The 23,449-nt window shown below is 43.8% G+C and overlaps 2 protein-coding genes across 2 annotated transcripts; both read left to right on the forward strand.

The window, feature by feature from the left end:
- Nucleotides 1-1,016: 1,016 nt before the first annotated feature.
- Nucleotides 1,017-12,128, forward strand: LOC139173331 (2'-5'-oligoadenylate synthase 1A-like). Its single transcript, XM_070763064.1, has 6 exons — nt 1,017-1,286; nt 2,271-2,580; nt 4,321-4,490; nt 5,816-6,039; nt 8,214-8,361; nt 10,897-12,128. The coding sequence occupies exons 1-6, from the start codon at nt 1,104-1,106 to the stop codon at nt 10,942-10,944; spliced, it is 1,083 nt and encodes a 360-aa protein (XP_070619165.1). The 5' UTR covers nt 1,017-1,103; the 3' UTR covers nt 10,945-12,128.
- Nucleotides 12,129-19,632: 7,504 nt separating this feature from the next.
- ISG15 (ISG15 ubiquitin like modifier) lies at nt 19,633-21,617 on the forward strand. The gene is made up of 2 exons (XM_070763065.1): nt 19,633-19,700; nt 20,477-21,617. Exons 1-2 carry the CDS (start codon nt 19,698-19,700, stop codon nt 20,954-20,956), a joined length of 483 nt encoding a protein of 160 aa, XP_070619166.1. The 5' UTR covers nt 19,633-19,697; the 3' UTR covers nt 20,957-21,617.
- Nucleotides 21,618-23,449: the final 1,832 nt, after the last annotated feature.

The raw sequence follows: 23,449 nt of genomic DNA on the forward strand, positions 1-23,449 counted from the left end.
AGACTAGATGGACCAGGAGGTCTTTTTCTGCCATCAATCTTCTATGTTTCAATATTTCTAAGGAAAGAAGGAAGGAAGGAAGGAAGGAGGGAGGGAGGGAGGAAAGAAGGAAGGAAGGAAGGAAGGAAGGAAGGAAGGAAGGAAGGAAGGAAGGAAGGAAGGAAGGAAGGAAGGAAGGAAGGAAGAATCCACAGTAGCTGCATTTAAACATGCCTGGGATAAACACAGATCCATCCAAAGATAAAATACAGGAAATAGTATAAGGGCAGACTAGATGGACCAGGAGGTCTTTTTCTGCCATCAATCTTCTATGTTTCAATATTTCTAAGGAAAGAAGGAAGGAAGGAAGGAAGGAGGGAGGGAGGGAGGAAAGAAGGAAGGAAGGAAGGAAGGAAGGAAGGAAGGAAGGAAGGAAGGAAGGAAGGAAGGAAGGAAGAATCCACAGTAGCTGCATTTAAACATGCCTGGGATAAACATAGATCCATCCTAAAATAAAATACAGAAAATAGTATAAGGGCAGACTAGATGGACCAGGAGGTCTTTTTCTGCCATCAATCTTCTATGTTTCAATATTTCTAAGGAAAGAAGGAAGGAAGGAAGGAGGGAGGGAGGAAAGAAGGAAGGAAGGAAGGAAGGAAGGAAGAATCCACAGTAGCTGCATTTAAACATGCCTGGGATAAACATAGATCCATCCAAAGATAAAATACAGGAAATAGTATAAGGGCAGACTAGATGGACCAGGAGGTCTTTTTCTGCAGTCAGTCTTCTATGTTTCTTTGTTTCTAATAGAAGAAAGGTGTAGGAGATATAGGAGAGCAATAGGACAGGGGACGGAAGGCACTCTAGTGCAGTTGTACTCCTAAATTTTCACTTCTCTTCTTTCTCTAATCTATTTTACTCGAGTATAACCTCTATGGCCTTCATGGTACATTGAACAAAATAAATAAATAAAATAAAGCCTTCCCTTCTCGGCCTTTCCCAGCGCTGCCAGCTCCACCCTCCCTTCCTCTCCAGGCAGGAAACGAAAGTGATCCGAAGGGAGAGTGGAACGAAAGCCTTTGCCTGAAGGGTTTTGTGTTGGACAGCCACTCGCCCGCCTGGCCATGGGTTCCCTCGGCCACGTCGTATCGTGGATGCTGGACACGTTCCACGGTAACCACCTGCAGCCCAGTGAGGAGTTTTTGAGCAAGGCACGCGGAGACATCGACCGCATCTGTGAGTTTCTCAAGCGGTACTGCTTCGAAGATGAGCCCTGGCGCCATACGAAAGTGCTGAAAGTGGTCAAGGTGAGCCGAGGATGGGCAGGCAGGGGGAGGGGAGAGAGAGACCCTGCCCAGGGAAAGGAGACGGTGTGGGGAAGGGCTTTCCTCCTCCTCCCCCCCCCCCTGCACCCCGCCAGCCACTAAGCAAGCTGCCCTTGGAATATTTCCTCCTTGAAATATTCTGTGGTCTGAATTGGACGGACACACACTAGGTGGATGTGGAGTGAAAGCAGGCATCGCCTTACCTTCCACCTCACCCCTACCCCACCTGAGAGGACGAGGCAGCGCAGGAGGGTCGCCTGGAAAAAAGGAAGGCTTTGCTTCCCTGCCAGTTCGGGCTGGAGAAGGGAAGAGGAGAGGAGAGAAGGGGAGGGGAGGGAAGAGGAGAGGAGGGGAGGAGAGGGAAGGGAAGAACAAAGAGAAGAGAGAAGAGCCCATCGAGTCCAGCATTCTGTGCCCCACGGTGGCCCCCCAATTGTCCATGGGGGTCTTGAGCAGAAAGAAAAAGCAAGACCCTCCCTTTCCCTTGACCCCCTACAAATGGGACCCAAGGGGATCCTGCCTGCCTCAACCAACATAGAGAAAGAGAGGGCAGGAAGGGAGGGAGGGAGGGAGGGAGGAAGGAAGAGCCAGAATGAATTGGGCCAAAGCCCATTGAGTCCAACATTCTGTGTCCCACAGTGTCCCACCAATTGTCCATGGGGATCTTGAGCAGAAAGAGAAGACCAAACCCTCCCTTTCCTTGGACCCCCAACAAATGGGACCCAAGGGAACCCTGCCTTCCTCAACCAACAGAGAGGCAGCACTTGGACACCCGTTTCAATCACCACCTATGATACACTTGGCCTCCATGAATATCTCTCATCCTGAGGCCAGGTGAGGGAGGACAGGGCAAAGCCAGCTGGTGATGGGGCAGGAGGCCACAGCAGGGGGCTGAAAGACCCTCATGCCGCTCCGTGGGTTGCCGACCCCTGCTCTATGTGAAACCCTCTCTTCTTCCTTTCCCAGGGAGGATCACTGGGGAAGGGCACCGCCATGAAAACCCCCACCGCTGACCTGGTGAAGCGGCAATTATCAGATGCCGACCTGGTGCTGTTCTTAAACGTCTTCCACAGTTACACAGACCAGAAAAAGGATCGAAAGAGGATCATTGATGAGATCGAGAGGCGTCTCGAGGAATGCAAGGAGAACATGTACTTGGAGCTGGAGTTTGAGAAGTCCAAGTGGCCCAACCCTCGGGTGCTCCAATTCAAATTACGTTCAAGAACATCTGTGGATTTCATTGACTTTGATATCCTGCCGGCCTACGATGCCCTCGGTGGGTGTTCTTCCTGAGATTTTTCCGATCGAATCTCCTGTCCACTCAGTGCGTGCGGTCTTACTCCTGAGCATCTGGCGGCAGCGAGGAGAGGTGGAAAGCCAAGGGTGCAGGGAGGAAAGCGGGCCTGCAATTGGCCCCTTTCTTTCCCGCCTTTAGGGAGAGGAAGTGTTGCTGCCCTACGGCAGAGCGTGAGAGAGAAAGAGAAATAAAGAGAGAGAGAAAAAAGGAGAGGAAGGAAGACAGAAAGAGAAAACTCGGCAAGGAATTGGGGACTTTCTCCTCCTCCTACCCCAGGGCGATGTTAAGAAAAATGGAGGACTTTTAAAAAGTCCGGCCCTCCAACAGTCTGAGGGACAGTGAATCGGCCCCCTGTGTAAATACAGTGTTCCCTCGCTTTTCGCGGGGGATGTGTTCCGAGACGGCCCGCGAAAGTCGAAATTCCGCGAAGTAGAGATGCGGAAGTAAATACACTATTTTTGGCTATGAACAGTATCACAAGCCTTCCCTGAACACTTTAAACCCCTAAATTGCAATTTCCCATTCCCTTAGCAACCTTTTAGATTATTACTCACCAGGTTTATTTATTAAAGTTTATTAAAAAAAAATATTTATTAAAGGCAGACGAAAGTTTGGGAATGACATATGACGTCAACGGGTGGGAAAAACCGTGGTATAGGGAAAAATCCGCAAAGTATTTTTTAATTAATATTTTTGAAAAACCGTGGTATAGGCTTTCCGCGAAGTTTGAACCCGCGAAAATCGAGGGAATACTGTAGTTTGGGGACCCCTGCTCTAGGCTCTCTCTCTTTTCCAGTGAAGAGCTACCAAATTTTTTACTACCACACTGTTGGGCGTGGCTTCTGCAGGACACCTTACATTTTATTTCAACATCTTTCAGTGCAAATTGGGTGCTCTGGGGTGGAGCTCCATTTTCGCTACCCCACTGTGTCCGTCCCCCCCATCTGGGCAGTAGCCCATCCCAGCTCTTGTCCCAGCAGCCTCTCCTAATATACAGAAAGGGTGTGGATAAATGTCCCATAGAGATATTCAATGCCTAGACCCCCTTCTAGAGAGATATTCATGCCTGGCTCATATCCTTCTGACTCACACATCTAACAGGGGATCCTCAAAGTCCACATCGTCCTCTGGCGCAGACAACACTGGGGAGCCTGGGCGGTGGGGCTATGAACTAACAATTGACAGGGCCACACTGTATGAATGGTATGTATGTATGGGATTATGACTGATTTATAATCAATGGGTTTCTTTTAATATGGGGGTTTTTTTTAGTTTTTTTATTATTTTCGACTTTTTATTGTTCTGTATCTCTTTCTATTTCTTTTCATATTATTACTGTGAGCTGCCTTGAGTCCTTTGGGATAATTATTATTATTATTTTTATTATTGTTTATTGGATTTGTATGCCGCCCCTCTCCGGAGACTCAGGGCGGCTAACAACAATAATAAGACAGCGTACAATAATAATCCAATACTAAAAACGATTAAATTAATTAATTAATTAAATACCCTAACTGGGGGAGGTTCTACAGTCTCTGGTGGTTCCCCAGGCTCCAATTCCCCTTCACTCTCACTTTCAGATGGCGGGCGATGCCAGTATTCCTCCGTTTCTTGGTGTTCGAAATCCGTGACCAGCTGAGTTTCGGAGGTGGGACCACTCACAACAGGTATACAATTTCAAAAGGGCTTTTGAGGCCTAGCTGAATTTTCTCTCGACAGGCCAATACAACGGCTCCAGGCCAGACCCTCAGATATACGTCGGTCTTATCGAGTGTGGTGGGAAAGGCGAGTTCTCTCCCTGCTTCACGGAGCTGCAAAGGGATTTCATAAAGCCCCGACCCACCAAGCTGAAGAACCTCATCCGCCTGGTGAAACACTGGTACAAAGAGGTCCGTTTAATTGAATTTGATATTTAGTTAGTTAGTTAGTTAGTTAGTTAGTTAGTTAGTTAGTTAGTTAGTTAGTTAGTCCAATGCACAATAATACACCATGAAGGTTGTAGAGGTTATACTCAAGTAAAATAGATTAGAGAAAGAATAGAAGTGAAAATTTAGGAGTAGAATATATCAATAAGAGAATAGAAGGATGTTATGAGAGGAGTATAAGAAGAATAGAATAGTAGAATAGTAGATCCGATACGAGTCTTCGGAGAGGGGCGGCACACAAATCCAAATAATAATAATAATAATAATAATAATAATAATAATAATAAAAAAATAATGATGATGATGATGATGATAATGATAATAATAATAATAGATAATAATTAGAGAAATTAGTGAAATATGAAGATCTAAAGATCGAGTTGCAACGACTCTGGCATAAGCCTGTGAAAGTGGTCCCAGTGGTCATTGTAACGCTGGGCGCAGTGTCAAAGGATTTCAACGGACATTTGAAAACCATCGGAATTGACCTAATCTCCACCTGTCAATTGCAAAAGGCCGCTTTACTGGGATCGGCACATATAATTCGCTGCTACATCACGCAGTCCTAGGTGCTTGGGAAACGCCCAACTGGTGATGAAATATGAAATCCAGCATAGTGATCTCGTTTGTTGTGTTGTATTGAAATAATAATAATAATAACAACAACAACAACAACAACAATAATAATAATAATAATATGAGATATAGGAGAGACAATAGGACAGGGGACGGGAGGCACGCTAGCGCACTTATGCATGGCCCTTACTTGTACAATAGTACCTCTACCTAAGAACTTAATTCATTCCATGACCAGGTTCTTAAGTAGAAAAGTTTGTAAGTAGAAGTAACTTTTCTCATAGGAATCAATGCAAAAGCAAATAATGCCTGCAAACTCATTAGGAAAGAAATAAAAGCTCGGAATTTGGGTGGGAGGAGGAGGAAGAAGAAGAAGAGGAGGAGGACAGTCGCTGCCGAAGGAAGAAGGGGAGGGGAATCAAAAAAATCCAAAACTTTAAGGCTTAAAAAAATAAAAGAGGGACTCTGAGACGGTGAGGAGGAGTACGTGCCTCCCATACACTGCACCAGAGAGAGAAACCCAGGGGGAATGGCAGGAAACTGGCCGGGCCTTCGTGGTGTTCTCAAATTTCCTGGGGAATTTTTCCAGGCTTGGGTTCTTAAGTAGAAAATGGTTCTTGAGAAGAGGCAAAAAAAATAATAATCTTGAACACCCAGTTCTTCTCTAGAAAAGTTCTTAAGTAGAGGTACTACTGTATTTTTGTGCCACCCAGGTGCAAGAAAAGTCGTTCCCGGCAAAGTATGCCCTTGAGCTACTCACTGTCTACGCCTGGGAGCAAGGAAGTGGACAATACCAGTTCAACATGGCAGAGGGTTTCCGGACAGTGCTCTGGCTCATTGAGAAACATAAGGAGCTTCGCATCTATTGGACAAAATACTATGGTATTGAAAATGAGACCATCAAGCAGTATTTACAGGCCCAACTTGGGAAAAACAGGTCAGTCTCCCACCTTGGATACTAAGGCAGTTTTTTCCTTTCAAAAATCAGTAATGACATTTGTCCCTAGTGGAGAAACTTTAAAATTGGAGTAAAATGTAGACACCGTTTGCGCTGTTGCTAATAATAATAATAATAACAACAACAACAACAAATTATTATTATTATTAGTAGTAGTAGTAGTAGTATTTATTAGACTTGTATATAACAACAACAACAACAACAACGAGTTGGAAGGGACCTTGGAGGTCTTCTAGTCCAACCCCCTTTTTGGCAAGAAACCCTACACTTCCTTCCTTCCTTCCTCCCTCCCTCCCTCCCTCCCTCCCTCCCTCCCTCCCTCCCTCCCTCCCTCCCTCCCTTCCTTCAAAACATTGAAACATAGAAGATTGATGGCAGAAAAAGACCTCCGGGTCCCTTTAGTCTGCCCCTATACTATTTCCTGTATTTTATCTTAGGATGGATCGAAGTTTATCCCAGGCACATTTAAATTAAATTACTGTAGATTGACCAACCACGTCTGCTGGAAGTTTGTCCCAAGCATCTACTACTCTTTCAGTCAAATAATATTTTCTCACGTTGCTTCTGATCTTTCCCCCAACTAACTTCAGATTGTTCTTGAGTTCCCTTGCGTATTGAAAACACTTCCCTCCTGAACCTTATTGAACCCTTTTATATATTTCAATGTTTCGATCGTGTCCCCCCTTTTCCTTCTGTCCTCCAGGCTAGACAGACGGAGTTCACGAAGTCTTTCCTGATAAGTTTCATGCTTAAGACCTCCCACCATTCTTGTAGCCTGTCTTTGGACCCGTTCCATTTGATCCATCTCTTTTTTGTGGGTGAGGTCTCCAGAACTGAACACAGTATTATTCCAAATGGGGTCTCACCAGCGCTCTATACAGCGGGATCACCATCTCCCTCTTCCTGCTTGTTATACCTCTAGCTATGCAGCCAAGCATCCTACTCGCTTTCTCTACCATCTGACTGCACTGTTCACCCATTTGGAGACTGTCAGAAATCACTAACCCTACACCCAACTTCTTGTGTGCCATATCGGAGGGCACACCAGATGTTGCCCTATCAACATTTCTTGAGTGGGTCCTGGAGCGATCAGCCCCCCAAATTAAACCTGATTTCATTCGATTGATCTTTAACCTGCCTCTCCTCCAGGGAAGAAATGCTTCCACTTCCTTCATGTTAAAACTCTGAATCACAGACGGTGGGAAACTGAACTCTGCGCTTATTTTATTTTTTATTTTATTTTATTCATTTGTCCAATACACAAATACATAGGAAGAAAAATAGACATGTAGTAATATTTGTATTTAAGGGTAAAAGTGAACTTAGAGGAGAGGATATATGAAAGAAAGAAAATATATATGATAAGTGAGAGAAAGGAAAGACAATTGGACAGGGGACGAAAGGCACACCAGTGCACTTATGTACGCCCCTTACTGGCCTCTTAGGAACCTGGAGAGGTCAATCGTGGAGAGTCTAAGGGAGAAGTGTTGGGGGTTAGGGGTGGACATAATTGAGTCCGGCAATGAGTTCCACGCTTCGATAACTCGATTGTTGAAATCATATTTTTTACAGTCAAGTTTGGAGCGCTTCGTATTAAGTTTGAATCTGTTGCGTGCTCTTGTGTCGTTGTGGTTGAAGCTGAAGTAGTCATTGACCGGTAGGACGTTGCAGCATATGATCTTGTGGGCAGTACTCAAATCGTGTTTTAGGCGCCGTAGTTCCAGGCTTTCTAGGCCCAGGATTGTTAGTCTATTTTCGTAGGATATTCTGTTTCGAGTGGAGGAGTGAAGGGCTCTTCTGGTGAAATATCTTTGGACATTTTAAGGGGCGTACATAAGTGCACTGGTGTGCCTTTCGTCCCCTGTCCAATTGTCTTTCCTTTCTTTCACCCATCTTATATATTCTCTTTCTGTCATATATCCTCTAAGTTCACTTTCACCCTCTTTTATATTATCACGTGTCTATTTTTCTTTCTATGTATTTGTGTATTGGACAAATGAATAAATTAAAAAAAAAATTAATAATAAATAAATTTTCAAGGGTGTTGATGTCTGAGATGTGATATGGGTTCCAGGCAGATGAGCAGTAGTCTAGGATGGGTCTGGCAAAAGTTTTGTAGGCTTAGGATTCTAACTTTCTTTATTGGACTTCAGGCCCGTGATCCTCGATCCAGCAGATCCAACCAACAACCTCGGAGAGGCAAAAGGCTGGGATCGGATGGCAGAAAAGGCGAAATCTTATGCTGAGATGATCTGCTGTCGGAAACCAAATGGCTCTCCGGTGGAACCCTGGAATGTGCCGGTGAGGGGAAAAAAGAACGGCAAAATTTGCATTTTTGCTGGTTTTCTCTGGGATAAGAAGCTTTGGTTGTGCAGTGTCAAACAGACATCTCGTGACCCAACTAGCTAACATCACCAGTGCTAAAAGGGAGTGGGGTTCGCAGAGGGGGGGAGGAGGAGGAGGAAGAGGAGGAGGAAGACTGTAGAGCCCTTGATACTCCCTGGGCTCGCTCATTTTCTTGTCTTTTTTTTTTTTGGCAAATTTTTTTTTTTCCTCTCCATAAAAATTATAACAACCACATCAAATTGTTTTACAATAAATCAACTTGAAAAAGTTATGAAATACTGTACAATGCTACCACCTTCACTTTTGACATCTGAATAAAAACAGCTGCCCAATTTTTTAATGCTATTAGCTAAAACCCCATTTAAGCTGTTCCGAATTCTAGTATCTCACATTGAATAGGCTAAAATGTTTCAAATCTCTCCCCATCGCTTCCATATCAATTTTCATATATAATCAATACCCTTTACAAATACCCTACTAAGTCTATGGAGAGGGGCGGCATACAAACCTAATAAACAAATAAATGAGCTCACATTAGAGAACCATCTTTCAGCTGTGGCCAGGGGGGCGTTTGCCCAGGTTCGCCTGGTGCGCCAGTTGCGGCCCTATTTGGACCGGGACTCACTGCTCACAGTCACTCATGCCCTCATCACCTCAAGGCTCGACTACTGTAACGCTCTCTACATGGGGCTACCTTTGAAAAGTGTTCGGAAACTCCAGATCGTGCAGAATGCAGCTGTGAGAGCAATCATGGGCTTCTCTAAGTATGCCCATGTTACACCAACACTCCGCAGTCTGCACTGGTTGCTGATCAGTTTCCGGTCACAATTCAAAGTGTTAGTTATGACCTATAAAGCCCTTCATGGCATCGGACCAGGTTATCTCCGGGACCGCCTTCTGCCGCACGAATCCCAGCGACCGATTAGGTTCCACAGAGTCGGCCTCCTCCGGGTCCTTTCGACTAAACAATGTCGTTTGGCGGGACCCAGGGGAAGAGCCTTCTCTGTGGCGGCCCCGACCCTCTGGAACCAGCTCCCCCCTGAGATTAGAACTGCCGCCACCCTCCTTGCCTTTCGTAAATTCCTTAAAACCCACCTCTGCCGTCAGGCATGTGGGAATTGAGATATCTCCCCCGGGCCTATATTGTTTATGTATGGTACCGTATGTTGTGTGCATGTTTTTTAAATTATGGGTTTTTAGTTTTAATTATTAGATTTGTATTGTACATTGTTTTTCTATTACTGCTGTGAGCCGACCCGAGTCTACGGAGAGGGGCGGCATACAAATTTAATAAATAAATAAATAAAATAAATAAACATCATCAGAAGAGATTGAGGTTTGTGGAGAGAAGGAGAAGGAAAGGAAAAGAGGAGGAGGAGGATGAACATAATGATTACTATGGTTCGCCTAGTGCACCAGTTGCGGCCCTATTTGGACCGGGAGTCACTGCTCACAGTCACTCATGCCCTCATCACCTCGAGGTTCGATTACTGCAACGCTCTCTACATGGGGCTACCTTTGAAGAGTGTTCGGAAACTTCAGATCGTGCATAACGCAGCCATGAGAGCCATCGTGGGGCTTCCCAGATTTGCCCACGTATCTACAACACTCCGTGGCCTGCATTGGCTGCCGATCAGTTTCCGGTCACAATTCAAAGTGTTGGTCATGACCTTTAAAGCCTTACATGGCAATGGACCAGATTACCTCCAGAACCGCCTGCTACCACCACGAATCCCAGCGACTGATAAGGTCCCACAGAGTTTGCCTTCTCCGGGTCCCATCGACTAAACAATGTCGTTTGGCGGGCCCCAGGTGAAGAGCCTTCTCTGTGGCGGCCCCGGCCCTCTGGAACCAACTCCTCCCAGAGATTAGAACTGTCCCCACCCTCCCTGTCTTTCGTAAACTACTCAAGACTCATTTATACCGCCAGGCATGGGGGAGTTGAGATAGCTTTTCCCCCTAGGCCATTACAAGTTATGCATGGTATGTTTGTGTGTATGTTCGGTTTTATAATAGGGGTTTTTAGTTGTTTTTTATTATTGGATTGTACATGTTGTGTTTATTATTGTTGTTAGCCGCCCCGAGTCTACGGAGAGGGGCGGCATACAAATCCAATAAATTATTATTATTATTACTATTATTACTATTATTACTATTATTATTATTATTATTATTACTATTATTATTATTATTATTATTATTATTATTATTATTACTACTACTACTACTACTCTATGCTTGGCTGTTTTCTAGCAAACCTTTCACAGCCCAATCTAGGTAACATCATCAGTCGCCCGCACCTGGCCGCAGCAAATTATTTATTGATTTGTTTATTTATTCCATTCTTTTAATACCGCCCTTCTCCTTAGGCTCAGGGCGGCCTACAACATGTTAGCAAGAGCACTTTTGAACAGAGCCAGCCCATTACCCACCCCCCTTCCAAGTTGCATTTTTGTGTGTGTCAGTGCCATTTTTTTGTGTCTTTTCCAGGTGGCCATGCAGGTGCCTTGGGGGGAAGGAAGATGCATTCTATTATGAAGAGCCCCCGCGCGGATCTCAAATGCTGGAGGGGAAACAGCAAAGCATTTTGCCTTTTAACCCCTACATCAAGAGCTGCCAATATATGGGAAAATCAAGAATTATATATCAGTCTGTAAAATTAAGCTTTAAAACTTTGCTGGAGGAATTCAATTCAAGACATTTTATGCCCGGATCCCACTTATGGTGGGATCCGGGAATAAAATGATACAACAGTGATCGGACTCATTCGAGACAACGATGAATCCGCATACAGACGGGAAGTTGAACAACTCTTCCTTGTGGCGTGACCAGAACAATCTAGAACTGAGCACACTCAAAACCGTAGAAATGGTGGTAGACTTTAAGAGAAACCCTTCCACCTCTCACAATACTAGACAACACAGTATCAACAGTAGAGACCTTCAAATTTCTAGGTTCTATCCTATCTCAAGACCTAAAATGGTCACCTAACATCAAAAACATCGTCAAAAAAGCACAACAAAGAATGTTCTTTCTGCGCCAGCTCAGGAAGCTCAAACTGCCCAAGGAGCTGCTGGTCCAGTTCTACAGAGGAATCGTTGAGTCTGTCAACGGCACCTCTATAACTGTCTGGTTCGGTTCTGCAGCCCAACAGGACCGACACAGACTTCAGAGGAGAATCAGAACTGCAGAAAAAACTATTGCTACCAAGCTGCCTTTCCTTTGTGGCCCTGCATACTGCACAAGTCAAAAAGAGGGCAGGGAAAATATTTACTGACCCCTCACATCCTGGACACAAATTGTTTCAACTCCTACCCTCAAAGCGTCGCTACAGAGCCCTGCACACCAAGACAACTAGACACAAGAACAGTTTTTTCCCGAACGCCATCACTCTGCTAAACAAATAATTCCCTCAACACTGTCAGACTTTCTACTAAATCTGCACTTCTATTCTACTAGTTTTTCTCATCATTCCTATCACCCATTTCCTCCCATGTTGACTGTATGACTGTAACCTGTTGCTTATATCCTAAGATTTTTATTAATATTGCTTCTTCATTGCTTATTTGACCCCTATGACAATCATTAAGTGTCGTACCACATGATTCTTGACAAATGTATACTTTATTTTATCTACGCTGAGAGCATATGCACCAAGACAAATTCCTTGTGTGTCCAATCACACTTGGCCAATAAAAATTCTATTCTATTCTGTTCTAAAACCCAACTCAGGTTTGCATTGGTCGACTCCCGATTGTAGTAACGGTTACTTGTGTATTTCACATATTCCTCTCCTGAAATTGCAGGAGAAGGGGCTGACTTTAGGGAAACCTAGGATGCTGTTATTATATCTCAGGAAAATTTTTGCTGAAAGTCCAGAAAATTAAAAGTCCTTCCTTTTCCCCTTGGCTCACGTGCGCGACGTTTTCATCAAAACGCCCGAGTGTTGTTATTTATTTACTTATTCATTTGTCCAATACACAAATACATAGGAAGAAAAATAGACATGTAGTAATATATATAGGGGTAAAGTGAACTTAGAGGAGAGGATATATGAAAGGAAGAAAATATATATGATAGGTGAGAGAAAGCAAAGACAATTGGACAGGGGACGAAAGGCACATCAGTGCACTTATGTACGCCCCTTACTGGCCTCTTAGGAACCTGGAGAGGTCAATCGTGGAGAGTCTAAGGGAGAAATGTTGGGGGTTAGGGGTTGACACAATTGAGTCCGGTAATGAGTTCCACGCTTCGATAACTCGATTGTTGAAATCATATTTTTTACAGTCAAGTTTGGAGCGGTTCGTATTAAGTTTGAATCTGTTGCGTGCTCTTGTGTTGTTGCGGTTGAAGCTGAAGTAGTCATTGACCGGTAGGACGTTGCAGCATAGAAACATAGAAACATAGAAGTCTGACGGCAGAAAAAGACCTCATGGTTCATCTAGTCTGCCCTTATACTATTTCCTGTATTCTATCTTACAATGGATCTATGTTTATCCCAGGCATGTTTAAATTCGGTTACTGTGGATTTACCAACCACGTCTGCTGGAAGTTTGTTCCAAGGATCTACTACTCTTTCAGTAAAATAATATTTTCTCACGTTGCTATTGATCTTTCCCCCAACTAACTTCAGATTGTGTCCCCTTGTTCTTGTGTTCACTTTCCTATTAAAAACACTTCCCCCCTGAACCCTATTTAACCCTTTAACATATTTAAATGTTTCGATCATGTCCCCCCTTTTCCTTCTGTCTTCCAGACTATACAGATTGAGTTCATGAAGTCTTTCCTGATACGTTTTATACTTAAGACCTTCCACCATTCTTGTAGCCCGTCTTTGGACCCCTTCAATTTTGTCAATATCTTTTTGTAGGTGAGGTCTCCAGAACTGGACACAGTATTATTCCAAATGTGGTCTCACCAGCGCTCTATATAAGGGGATCACAATCTCCCTCTTCCTGCTTGTTATACCTCTAGCTATGCAGCCAAGCATCCTACTTGCTTTTCCTACCGTCCGACCACACTGCTCACCCATTTTGAGACTGTCAGAAATCACTACCCCTAAATCCTTCTCTTCTGAAGTTTTTGCTAACACAGAACTGCCAATGCAATACTCAGATTGAGGATTCCTTTTTCCCCAAGTGCATTATTTTACATTTGGAAACATTAAACTGCAGTTTCCATTGCTTTGACCATTTATCTAGAAAAGCTAAATCATTTACCATATTACAGACCCCTCCAGGAATATCAACCCTATTGCACACTTTAGAGTCATCGGCAAATAGGCAAAACTTCCCTACCAGACCTTCCCCTATGTCACTCACATATGATCATTGTGGGCAATACTCAAATCGTGTTTTAGGCGATTTTATGGAAGATGGTTAGAAACCCACAACAATTGCCAAACGTGTTTTGTGTATCCCTTGCCGTACAATTCCCTAGCTGGGTTTGCAAATGACTAAACTCCTAGTTTTTATTTATACCCCGCCCCGAGTCCTCAGAGAGGGGCAGGATATAAATACAATAAATACAATAAATAACAACAACAAAACAACAACAATAGACTTTTTTGAGTCAAAAAGAGGGCAGAAAAAATATTGACGGACCCCTCGCGTCCTGGACACAAACTGTTTCAACTCCAACCCTCAAAACGTCGCTACAGAGCACTGCACACCAAGACAACTAGACACAAGAACGCCATCACTCTGCTAAACAAATAATTCCCTCAACACTGTCAAACTATTCACTAAGTCTGCACTATTATTGCTAGTTTTTTCTCATCATTCCCATCACCCATCTCCTCCCACTTAGGACTGTATGACTATACACTTGTTGCTTGTATCCTTAAGATTTATATTAATATTGATTGTTTCCTGATTGCTTATTTGACCGCTATGACAATCATTAAATGTTGTACTTCATGATTCTTGACAAATGTCTCTTTTCTTTTATGTACACTGAGAGCATCTGCACCAAAGACAAATTCCTGGTGTGTCCAATTGCAGTTGGCCCATAAAGAATTCTATTCTATTCTACTTTACTCTACTGTATATTATTCTATTCTATTCTACTGTACTGTATATTATTCTATTCTATTCTACTCTACTGTATATTATTCTATTCTATTCTACTGTATATTATTCTATTCTATTCTACTCTACTGTATATTATTCTATTCTATTCTACTGTATATTATTCTATTCTATTCTACTCTACTGTATATTATTCTATTCTATTCTACTCTACTCTATTGTATGTTATTCTATTCTATTCTACTCTACTGTATATTATTCTATTATATTATATTCTACTCTACTGTATATTATTCTATTCTATTCTACTCTACTCTACTGTATATTATTCTATATTCTATTCTATTCTACTCTATATTATTCTATTCTAATTCTATTCTATTCTACTCTATATTATTCTATTCTATTATCTGTATTTGTATTTATTAGATTTGTATTTATTAGATTTCTATTATCTGTATTTGTATTTATTAGATTTGTATTAGATTTGTCCTCTCCGAAGACTCAGGATGGCTAACAACAATAAAAAAGACAATGTGAACAAATCTAATATTAAAAATAATCTAAAAAACCCCAATTTAAAGAACCACTCATACATACAAGGATACCATGTATACATTCTATAAGCCTAGGGGGAAGGGAAAAATTTCAATTCTCCCATGCCTGACGACAGAGGTGGGTTTTAAGGAGCTTGCGAAAGGCAAGGAGGGTGGGGGCAACTCTGATATCTGGGGGGAGCTGGTTCCAGAGGGTCGGGGCCGCCACAGAGAAGGCTCTTCTCCTGGGTCCCGCCAAACGACATTGTTTAGTTGACGGGACCCAGAGAAGGCCAACTCTGTGGGACCTAACCGGTTGCTGGGATTCGTGCGGCAGAAGGCGGTCCAGGATATATTCTGGTCCGATGCCTCTCTGGGGACTCGAGGCTCGGTTACAGTTTTGGAGGCTCGGGTTTGTAAGTGGAAAATGGTTCTTGAGAAGAGTAAAAAAAAATCTTGAACACCCGGTTCTGATCTAGAAAAGTTCGTAAGTAGAGGCGTTCGTAGGTAGAGGCACCACTATACTCTGTTTGACGTTCGGTATTCTGACATTGATTAGCCCAGTGTGGAATGCTGACAGAGACATTCTCAGTGTGTTTTGAATACCACAATATGTGATGCAACTTGGTGTGGGCGTTGTTTGTTCAGGCTCTTATGAGTCATGGTCTGGTTTCCGGACTACAGTATTTGATTGACTGGCTCTGGTTACTGAGACAAAGTCCTTGCCTTTAAGTGCTTTCTATTTGATACTATAAACAAACCACATCTACGCCCATTCGCAACACATTTTTTAAAAATGGCATTTAAAGACCTGCGTTTTGACAGAGGAATTCAAAACGCCCTGATGATATCTCCTTGAATGGTGACAAAAGGTTTGCAACGGAATTGCCAAGCTGGGAGCTCAGACCCACAGCCTAACACAGAGGTCTCCAAACTTGACAACTTTAAGACTTGTGGACTTCAACTTCCAGAATGGCTGGAGAATTCTGGGAGTTGAAGTCCACAAGTCTTAAAGTTCCCAAGTTTGGAGACCCCTGGCTAACACTTAAGCTAGGCAAAATCACATCAGATGCCTGTACTATTGGCACACACACACACATACACACCAAGGTTGTGTACTATCACCACTTCTCTTTTTTCTACACACCAATGACTGCATCTCAGATGATCCACCTGTTAAACTGCTGAAGTTTGCAGATGACACAACAGTGTCATTCGAGACAACAATGAAACCCCATACAGACAGGAGGTTGAACAATATTCTCGTAGCGTGACTGGAACAATCTGGAACTTAACACGCTCAAAACCGTGGAAATGGTGGTAGAGTTTAGGGGAAACCCTTCCATACTTCCACATCTTACAATATGTTGTGGTTAGCTCTGGCCCAGCTCCTGCCCCAAGGACTGTGGATGTGGGGGAGACATCCACATGCTGCAGGCCTGTTTTGCCCCCGGTGGAATCTGATGATGAAGGCTCCTCTGACCAAGAAGACATGAGTGACAGGGAGGAGGAGAGTGGGGCAGACAGCTCAGAAGGAGATCAATTATCTCTCTCCTCCTTGGATTCAGAACAAGAGTTCATGATACAGCCACGCATGCGGAGAGCGATGCATAGGCAGCAACAACTGAGAGATTATTATCAAAGAAAATGAGGCCACCTGTGGTTGGGTGGGGCTGTGGTCATTAGTGAGGCTGCTATAAAGAGCAGCCTGTGGGTTTGGCCATTGTGGAGGATTATCTGATCGTTGTGTTTCGTGACTGCTTTACTGACTTTGACCTTTGTGTGCTGATTTTTCCCCGCTTTGAAACTAAACCAGGGCAAAGTGTGTTTCACTTTGTGAAAGAAGAAGGACTGTGAATTGCCTCACAGCTGCAAGCTAAGTATCACAGAACTGATAAGGGACTTGTACCAATTACCAGGTTGTTTGGAGACCAGTGCTCTTGGCTATACCAAAAGAGGTCTTGGTTTAATTAAGTGAATTTTCATTATAAAGAACATTGTTTTGAATTTTCAAACGTGTGTGTGTCTGAAATTTGTACCTGTGAATTTTTGGGAGGATTCTACCAGAGAGCCCGACAGAACACAATACAGTATCAACAGTAGAGACTTTCAAATTTCTAGGTTCGACCAGATCTAAAATGGACAGATCAAAAATGTCATCAAAAAAGCACAACAAAGAATGTTCTTTCTGCGCCGACTCAGGAAGCTCAAACTGCCCCAGGAGCTGCTGATCCAGTTCTACAGAGGAATCATTGAGTCTGTCATCTGCACCTCTATAGCTGTCTGGTTCGGTTCGGCAACCCAACAAGACCGACACGGACTTCAGAGGAGAATCAGAACTGCAGAAAAAAACAATGGCTGCCAACCTGCCTTCCACTGAGGACCGAGTCAAAAAGAGGGCAGTGAAAATATTGACTGACCCCTCGCATCCTGGACACAAACTGTTTCAACTCCTAACCTTAAATGTTGCTACAGAGCCCTGCACATCAAGACAACTAGACACAAGAACAGTTTCCCCCCCAAACGCCATCACTCTGCTAAACAAATAATTCCCTCACCACTGTCAATCTATTCACTAAGGCTACATTATTATTACTACTGTATTAGTCTTCTCATTGTTCCCATCACCCATCTCCTCCCACTTATGACTATAACTTGTTGCTTGTATCCTTAAGATTTATATTAATATTTATTGTTTCCAGATTAATTAATTGTAGCTTATGACAATCATTAAGTGTTGTACGTCACGATTCTTGACAAATATATATTTTCTTTTTATGTACACTGGGAGCATCTGCGCCAAAGACAAATTCCTTATGTGTCCAATCACATTGGCCAATACAGAATTCTATTCTGTTCTGTTCTATTCTTTCTCATTCTATTCTATCAAGAGGCTAGAACATATGAAGAATGATTGCGAGAACTGGGCATGGCAGGTTTAATGAAAAGAAGGACCAGGGGAGATAGGATAGCAGTCTTTCAACATCTCAGGGGTTGCCACAAAGAAGAGGGAATCAAATTCTCAAAGCACCTGAGAGTAGAACAAGAAGCAATGGGTGGAAACTAAACAAGGAGAGAAGCAACTTAGGAATTTCCTGAGAGTCAGAACGGTTGATCAGTGGAACAGCTTGCCACCAGAAGTTGTGAATGCTCCAACAGTGGAAGTTTTTAAGAAGATGTTGGATAACCCTCTGTCTGAAGTAGCATAGGGTTTCCTGCCTAAGCAGGGGGTTGGACTAGAAGACCTCCAAGACCCCTTCCAACTGTATTATTGTCATTACTGATTTATATTAATATTGTTTCCAGATTGCTTATTTGTACCTTATGACAATCATGAAGTGTTGCACCTAATGGTTCTTGACAAATGTATCTTTTCTTTTTATGTACACAGAGCATCTGCACCAAAGACAAATTCCTTGTGTGTCCAATCACACTTGGCCAATGAAAGAATTCTATTCTATTCATAAATTTCTAATTTAGCAACTTTTTGGGGAGGGGGGCGAAATTGGAATCAGTCCCTGAGTCCCTTTTAAAACTGACGTCACTCCAAACTATCTATCTATCTATCTATCTATCTATCTATCTATCTATCTATCTATCTATCTATCTATCATCTATCTACCTACCTACCTCTCTCTATCTACCTCTCTACCTCTCTCTGTGTCTGTCTGTCTATCTATCTACCTACCTCTCTCTCTATCTACAGAATCTATCTATCTATCTGTCTATCTATCTGTCTGTCTATCTGTCTGTCTATCTGTCTGTCTGTCTATCTATCTATCTATCTATCTATCTATCTATCTATCTATCATCTATCTACCTACCTCTCTCTATTTACCTCTCTCTCTGTCTGTCTATCTATCTATCTATCTATCTATCATCTATCTACCTACCTCTCTCTATTTACCTCTCTCTCTCTGTCTGTCTATCTATCTATCTATCTATCTATCTATCTATCTATCTATCTATCTATCTATCTACAGAATCTATCTATCTATCTACCTACCTACCTCTCTCTCTATCTACAGAATCTATCTATCTATCTATCTATCTATCTACCTCTCTCTCTATATATATATATCTGTCTATCTGTCTATCTATCTATCTATCTATCTATCTATCTATCTATCTATCTATCTATCTATCTATCTATCTATCTATCTATCTATCTACAGAATCTATCTATCTATCTACCTACCACTCTCTCTCTCTATTTTTCTATCTATCTATCTATCTATCTACCTACCTACCTACCTACCACTCTCTCTCTATCTCTGTCTGTCTGTCTGTCTGTCTGTCTATCTATCTATCTATCTATCTAGTCCAAGACACAATGAGGGTTTTAGTGGCTATATGTCTCCATCATCCTGGGCCAGCCAAGGGCGGCCCTTCCGAGAAACCCAGTTTGTATCCTGATGACCTAAAGTCGTCGGGCATCCCCTATCCCCCCCCTCCGCCCCAAACCCGGGAAAAAGAAACCTTTCCCCGCTCGCCTTTTCGCCCAGCCCCGTCTCCCCATCTCCCCGTTTCGCTTTCGCTTTTCCCCTTTCCTTTTCCAGTTTCGTTTCCTCCGCCGCGCCGCCGAGTTTTCTTTTCCGAAGAAGTCCCACCTCCGCCGGGAGGAGTCCAAATCCGGCCGGACTGTATAAAAAGGAGGCGGTCGGAGCCAGTGGCTTTGTGGGTTTCGTTGTGTATTTGCCGACAGAACGATCTCCAAACGCCGAAGATGGTAAGGAGCGAGGGGGGGGGGGGAAAGCGCTGCGCGGCCGTGGGAATTTGCAAGTTTTGCGCGCCTCTGCGGCCGGGGGGTTTATTTTATTTTCATTTATTGTATTTAATGTGTATAGGAGAGTAGCAGCTTGTATCAACCTAAGTAAAAAGAGGACTGTAGGATAGGGATGCTAGGCGTAGTAGCGCGCCCCTTACGCTTAGAAATTTGGAGAGGTCGAATCTGCGGCCGGGGTGGTGGTGGTGGGTTATTTTATTTTCCATTTATTGTATTTAATAAATACAACGTGTGTTGGAGAGTAGCAGCTTGTATCAACGTAAATAAAAAGAGGGCTGTAGGGCAGGGATGCTAGGCGTAGTAGCGCGCCCCTTACTCTTGAGGTCGACTTTGCGCGCCTCTGGGGCCGGGGGCAGGTTTTTTATTTTCATTTATTGCATTTAACTTATCAATACTTTATTGTATTTAACTTATCAAACGTATATGGGAGAGTAGCAGGCTTGTATCGAGATCAAAGAGGACTGTAGGACAGGCGTAGTAGTGCGTTTACGCACGCCCCTTACTCTTACCCGCTATTCCCCGGGGGGTTTCTCCAAGCGGGGTCCTGAAGCCCCCACCCCACGGGTCATTCTGGGGAGGGTGGGCGGCTGGGGTTGGGTTGGGGCCCAATCCACCGCCCGATTTAAGCGATCCTCTAAATTGCGCTCTGACTCTCCAAGATGCCTAATCCAGGACGCTGCGCTTTTCTCTCCCCCCCCTTAAATCCCCCCCCCCCCCAGGAATTGAATCTCAACGTGAAGCTGCTGACCGGCCAGGTCCACTCCGTGCTCTGCTCCCCCAACGGAACCGTCTGGGACTTCAAAACCCAACTGGGCCGGCAGAGCGGGGTGGCCCCCTACCAGCAGAAGTTGGCTTCCACCAACGGCGCCCATCTGGACCTCCAGGATGGCACCCCGCTGGCCAACTACGGGCTCCGGACCGGCGACACCCTCCTGCTGATGATCAAGGATGAGGAGTCCATCCCGATCCTGCTGAAGAACTCCAATCGCGGGACCAACACTTACCACGTCCTGCCTTCCGCGACGGTGCGGCAGTTCCGAGCTCAGATCCGAGCGCGCGAGGCCGTCCAGGACGACCAGTTCTGGCTGGTTTACGGGAGCCAGACCTTGGAGGATGTGCGCACGATCGCCGACTACAACATCTGCCCCGGCGGCACCGTTACTCTGAATTTACGCCTGCGGGGCGGGGCGCCCCTGTGAGCCGGAGTCCCTGCGGAGCCTGCAAATCCGAATTAATAAATGAACCTGCTGGATGATCTTAAGGATTGTTTGCCTTTTCTTCATCTCTCGCTCTCTCCATATATAAAATGGTATCTTATGTTTGCCACGAACAAAAGACATCGAATTTTCTCATCCTTGTCCCCATCCCAACCCTCCCGATTTTTCTCTTTCCTTTCTTCTTTCTTTCTCTTTCCTTCCTTTCTCCCTTTCTTTCCTTCTTTCTCTTTCCTTCCTCCCTCCCTTTCTTTCCTTCTTTCTCTTTCCTTCCTCCCTCCCTTCTTTGTTTCTTTCTTTCTCTTTCCTTCCTTTTTCCCTTTCTTTCCTTCTTTCTCTTTCCTCCCTCACTCGTTTCTTTTTTTCTCTTTCCTTCCTTTCTCCCTTTCTTTCCTTCTTTCTTTTTCCTTCCTCCCTCCCTTCTTTGTTTCTTTCTCTTTCCTTCCTTTTTCCCTTTCCTTCTTTCTCCTCCCTCCCTCCCTTTTCTTCCTTCCTTCTTTCGGTACCCTTTCCTCATACCTTAATCCGCCGTCGGTTGTAGAAGAGGACTGTTTGTTACGTAGTTCGTCTCCTTCCTCTACGTTTTTATCTCGGTCCCAGCTGTGAAATAAAGAGTTTGCCATATTAAAACAAATATGTTTTCTCAGTGAAGGTGTCGCTTTCGTTTTTCCCCCCTGTTTGGACTCTGTGTTTTACCTAATTTCAGGATTGGACCTCATTTCCTCTGGAGTTCCCCCCCTGCGAAGTGACACGGTGGGGTGGGGGGGGTGATGTGGCAGTGTTTGAGGGTCTGCTACAAAAGAGGAAGTGGAGGGGTCAACTTATTTTCCTTTCCCCCAAAATTATTATTTATTATATTATTCTAGTTGGAAGGGACCTTGAAGGTCTTCTAGTCCAACCCCCTTTTTAGGCAAGAAACCCTACAGCACTTCAGACATGGTTGCCCAGGTTCTTAAAAACTTCCAGTGTTGGAGCATTTACAACTTCTGGTGGCAAGCAGTTCCACAGATTAATTGTTCTAATTGTCAGGAAATTTCTCCTTGGTTCTAAGTTGCTTCGTCTTTCTTTCTTTCTTTCTTTCTTTCTTTCTAGCTAGCTAGCATCTAGATATACATCTCTGTTTCTATCTATATCCATCCATCTATCACCATCTATAGCTATCTATCTTGGCTACCTATTGCATTTATATGCCGCCCAATTCCAACATGGAATTAATACATATTTCAATGCATATACCTTGAACAATTTATTTATTTATTTTATTTATTAGATTTGTATGCCGCCCCTCTCCGTAGACTCGGGGCGGCTCACAACAATAACAAGAACAATGTAAAAAACAAATCTAATAATTTAATAGGCCCGGGGGAGATGTGTCAGTTCCCCCATGCCTGACGACAGAGATGGGTCTTAAGAACTTTACTAAAGGCAAGGAGGGTGGGGGCAACTCTGATATCTGGGGGGAGTTGGTTCCAAAGGGTCGGGGCCGCCACAGAGAAGGCTCTTCCCCTGGGTCCCGCCAAACGACATTGTTTAATTGACGGGACCCGGAGAAGGCCCACTCTGTGGGACCTAACTGGTCGCTGGGATTCATGCGGCAGAAGGCGGTCCCGGAGATAATCTGGTCCGGTGCCATGAAGGGCTTTATAGGTCATAACCAACACTTTGAATTGTGACCGGAAACTGATCGGCAATGTAGGATCAATAGCACAGTGTTTTTCAACCAGTGTGCCGGGGCACACTAGTGTGCCGCGAGACATGGTCAGGTGTGCCGCAAAGCTCAGAAAGAGAGAGAGAGAGAGAGAAAGAAAACAGAGAGAAAGAAAGCAAGAGAGAGAGAGAAAGAAAGGCAGGGAAGGAGGGAGAGATAGAGCAAAAAAGGAAGGAAGGAAGAGAAAGAGAGAGAGAAAGAAAACAATAGAGAGAAAGAAAGCAAGAGAGAGAGAAAGAAAGGCAGGGAAGGAGGGAGAGATAGAGCAAAAAAGAGAGGAAGGAAGGAAGAGAGAAAGAAAGGGATGGAGAGAGAGGAAGGAAGAGAGAGAAGGAGGGAGAGAAATAGAGCGAAAGGGAGGAAGAGAGAGAGAATTTTTTTGTCCAAACTTTGTTTAGCCCCCCACTCCCCCCCCGCTCAATGTGCCCCATGATTTTGTATATGTAAAAAATGTGCCGCAGCTCAAAAAAAGGTTGAAAATCACTGCAATAGCATATACAATGACATAATTCTATCCAATCTCTTATATTGCCATGTTTGCACCTAAATCATGTTAGTAGTTCATCAGTCTCTATTTCTGCTTTTCTTTCTCACTCCTCTCCCAACCTCTTCTGCCTACCTTTATTCTCTTCCTTCCTCTCTCCTCCCCTCCTCCCCTTCTCTCTAACCACTTCCTCTTTCTCCCTCTAAGCTGTGCTTTGATCTCAAGAAACAATGACAAGAAGAAAAAAGAATATACAATAAGAACATTACGCTTGAAAACATTTACA

This window comes from Erythrolamprus reginae, chromosome 10 (assembly GCF_031021105.1).
Source record: "Erythrolamprus reginae isolate rEryReg1 chromosome 10, rEryReg1.hap1, whole genome shotgun sequence".
NCBI lineage: Eukaryota > Metazoa > Chordata > Lepidosauria > Squamata > Dipsadidae > Erythrolamprus > Erythrolamprus reginae.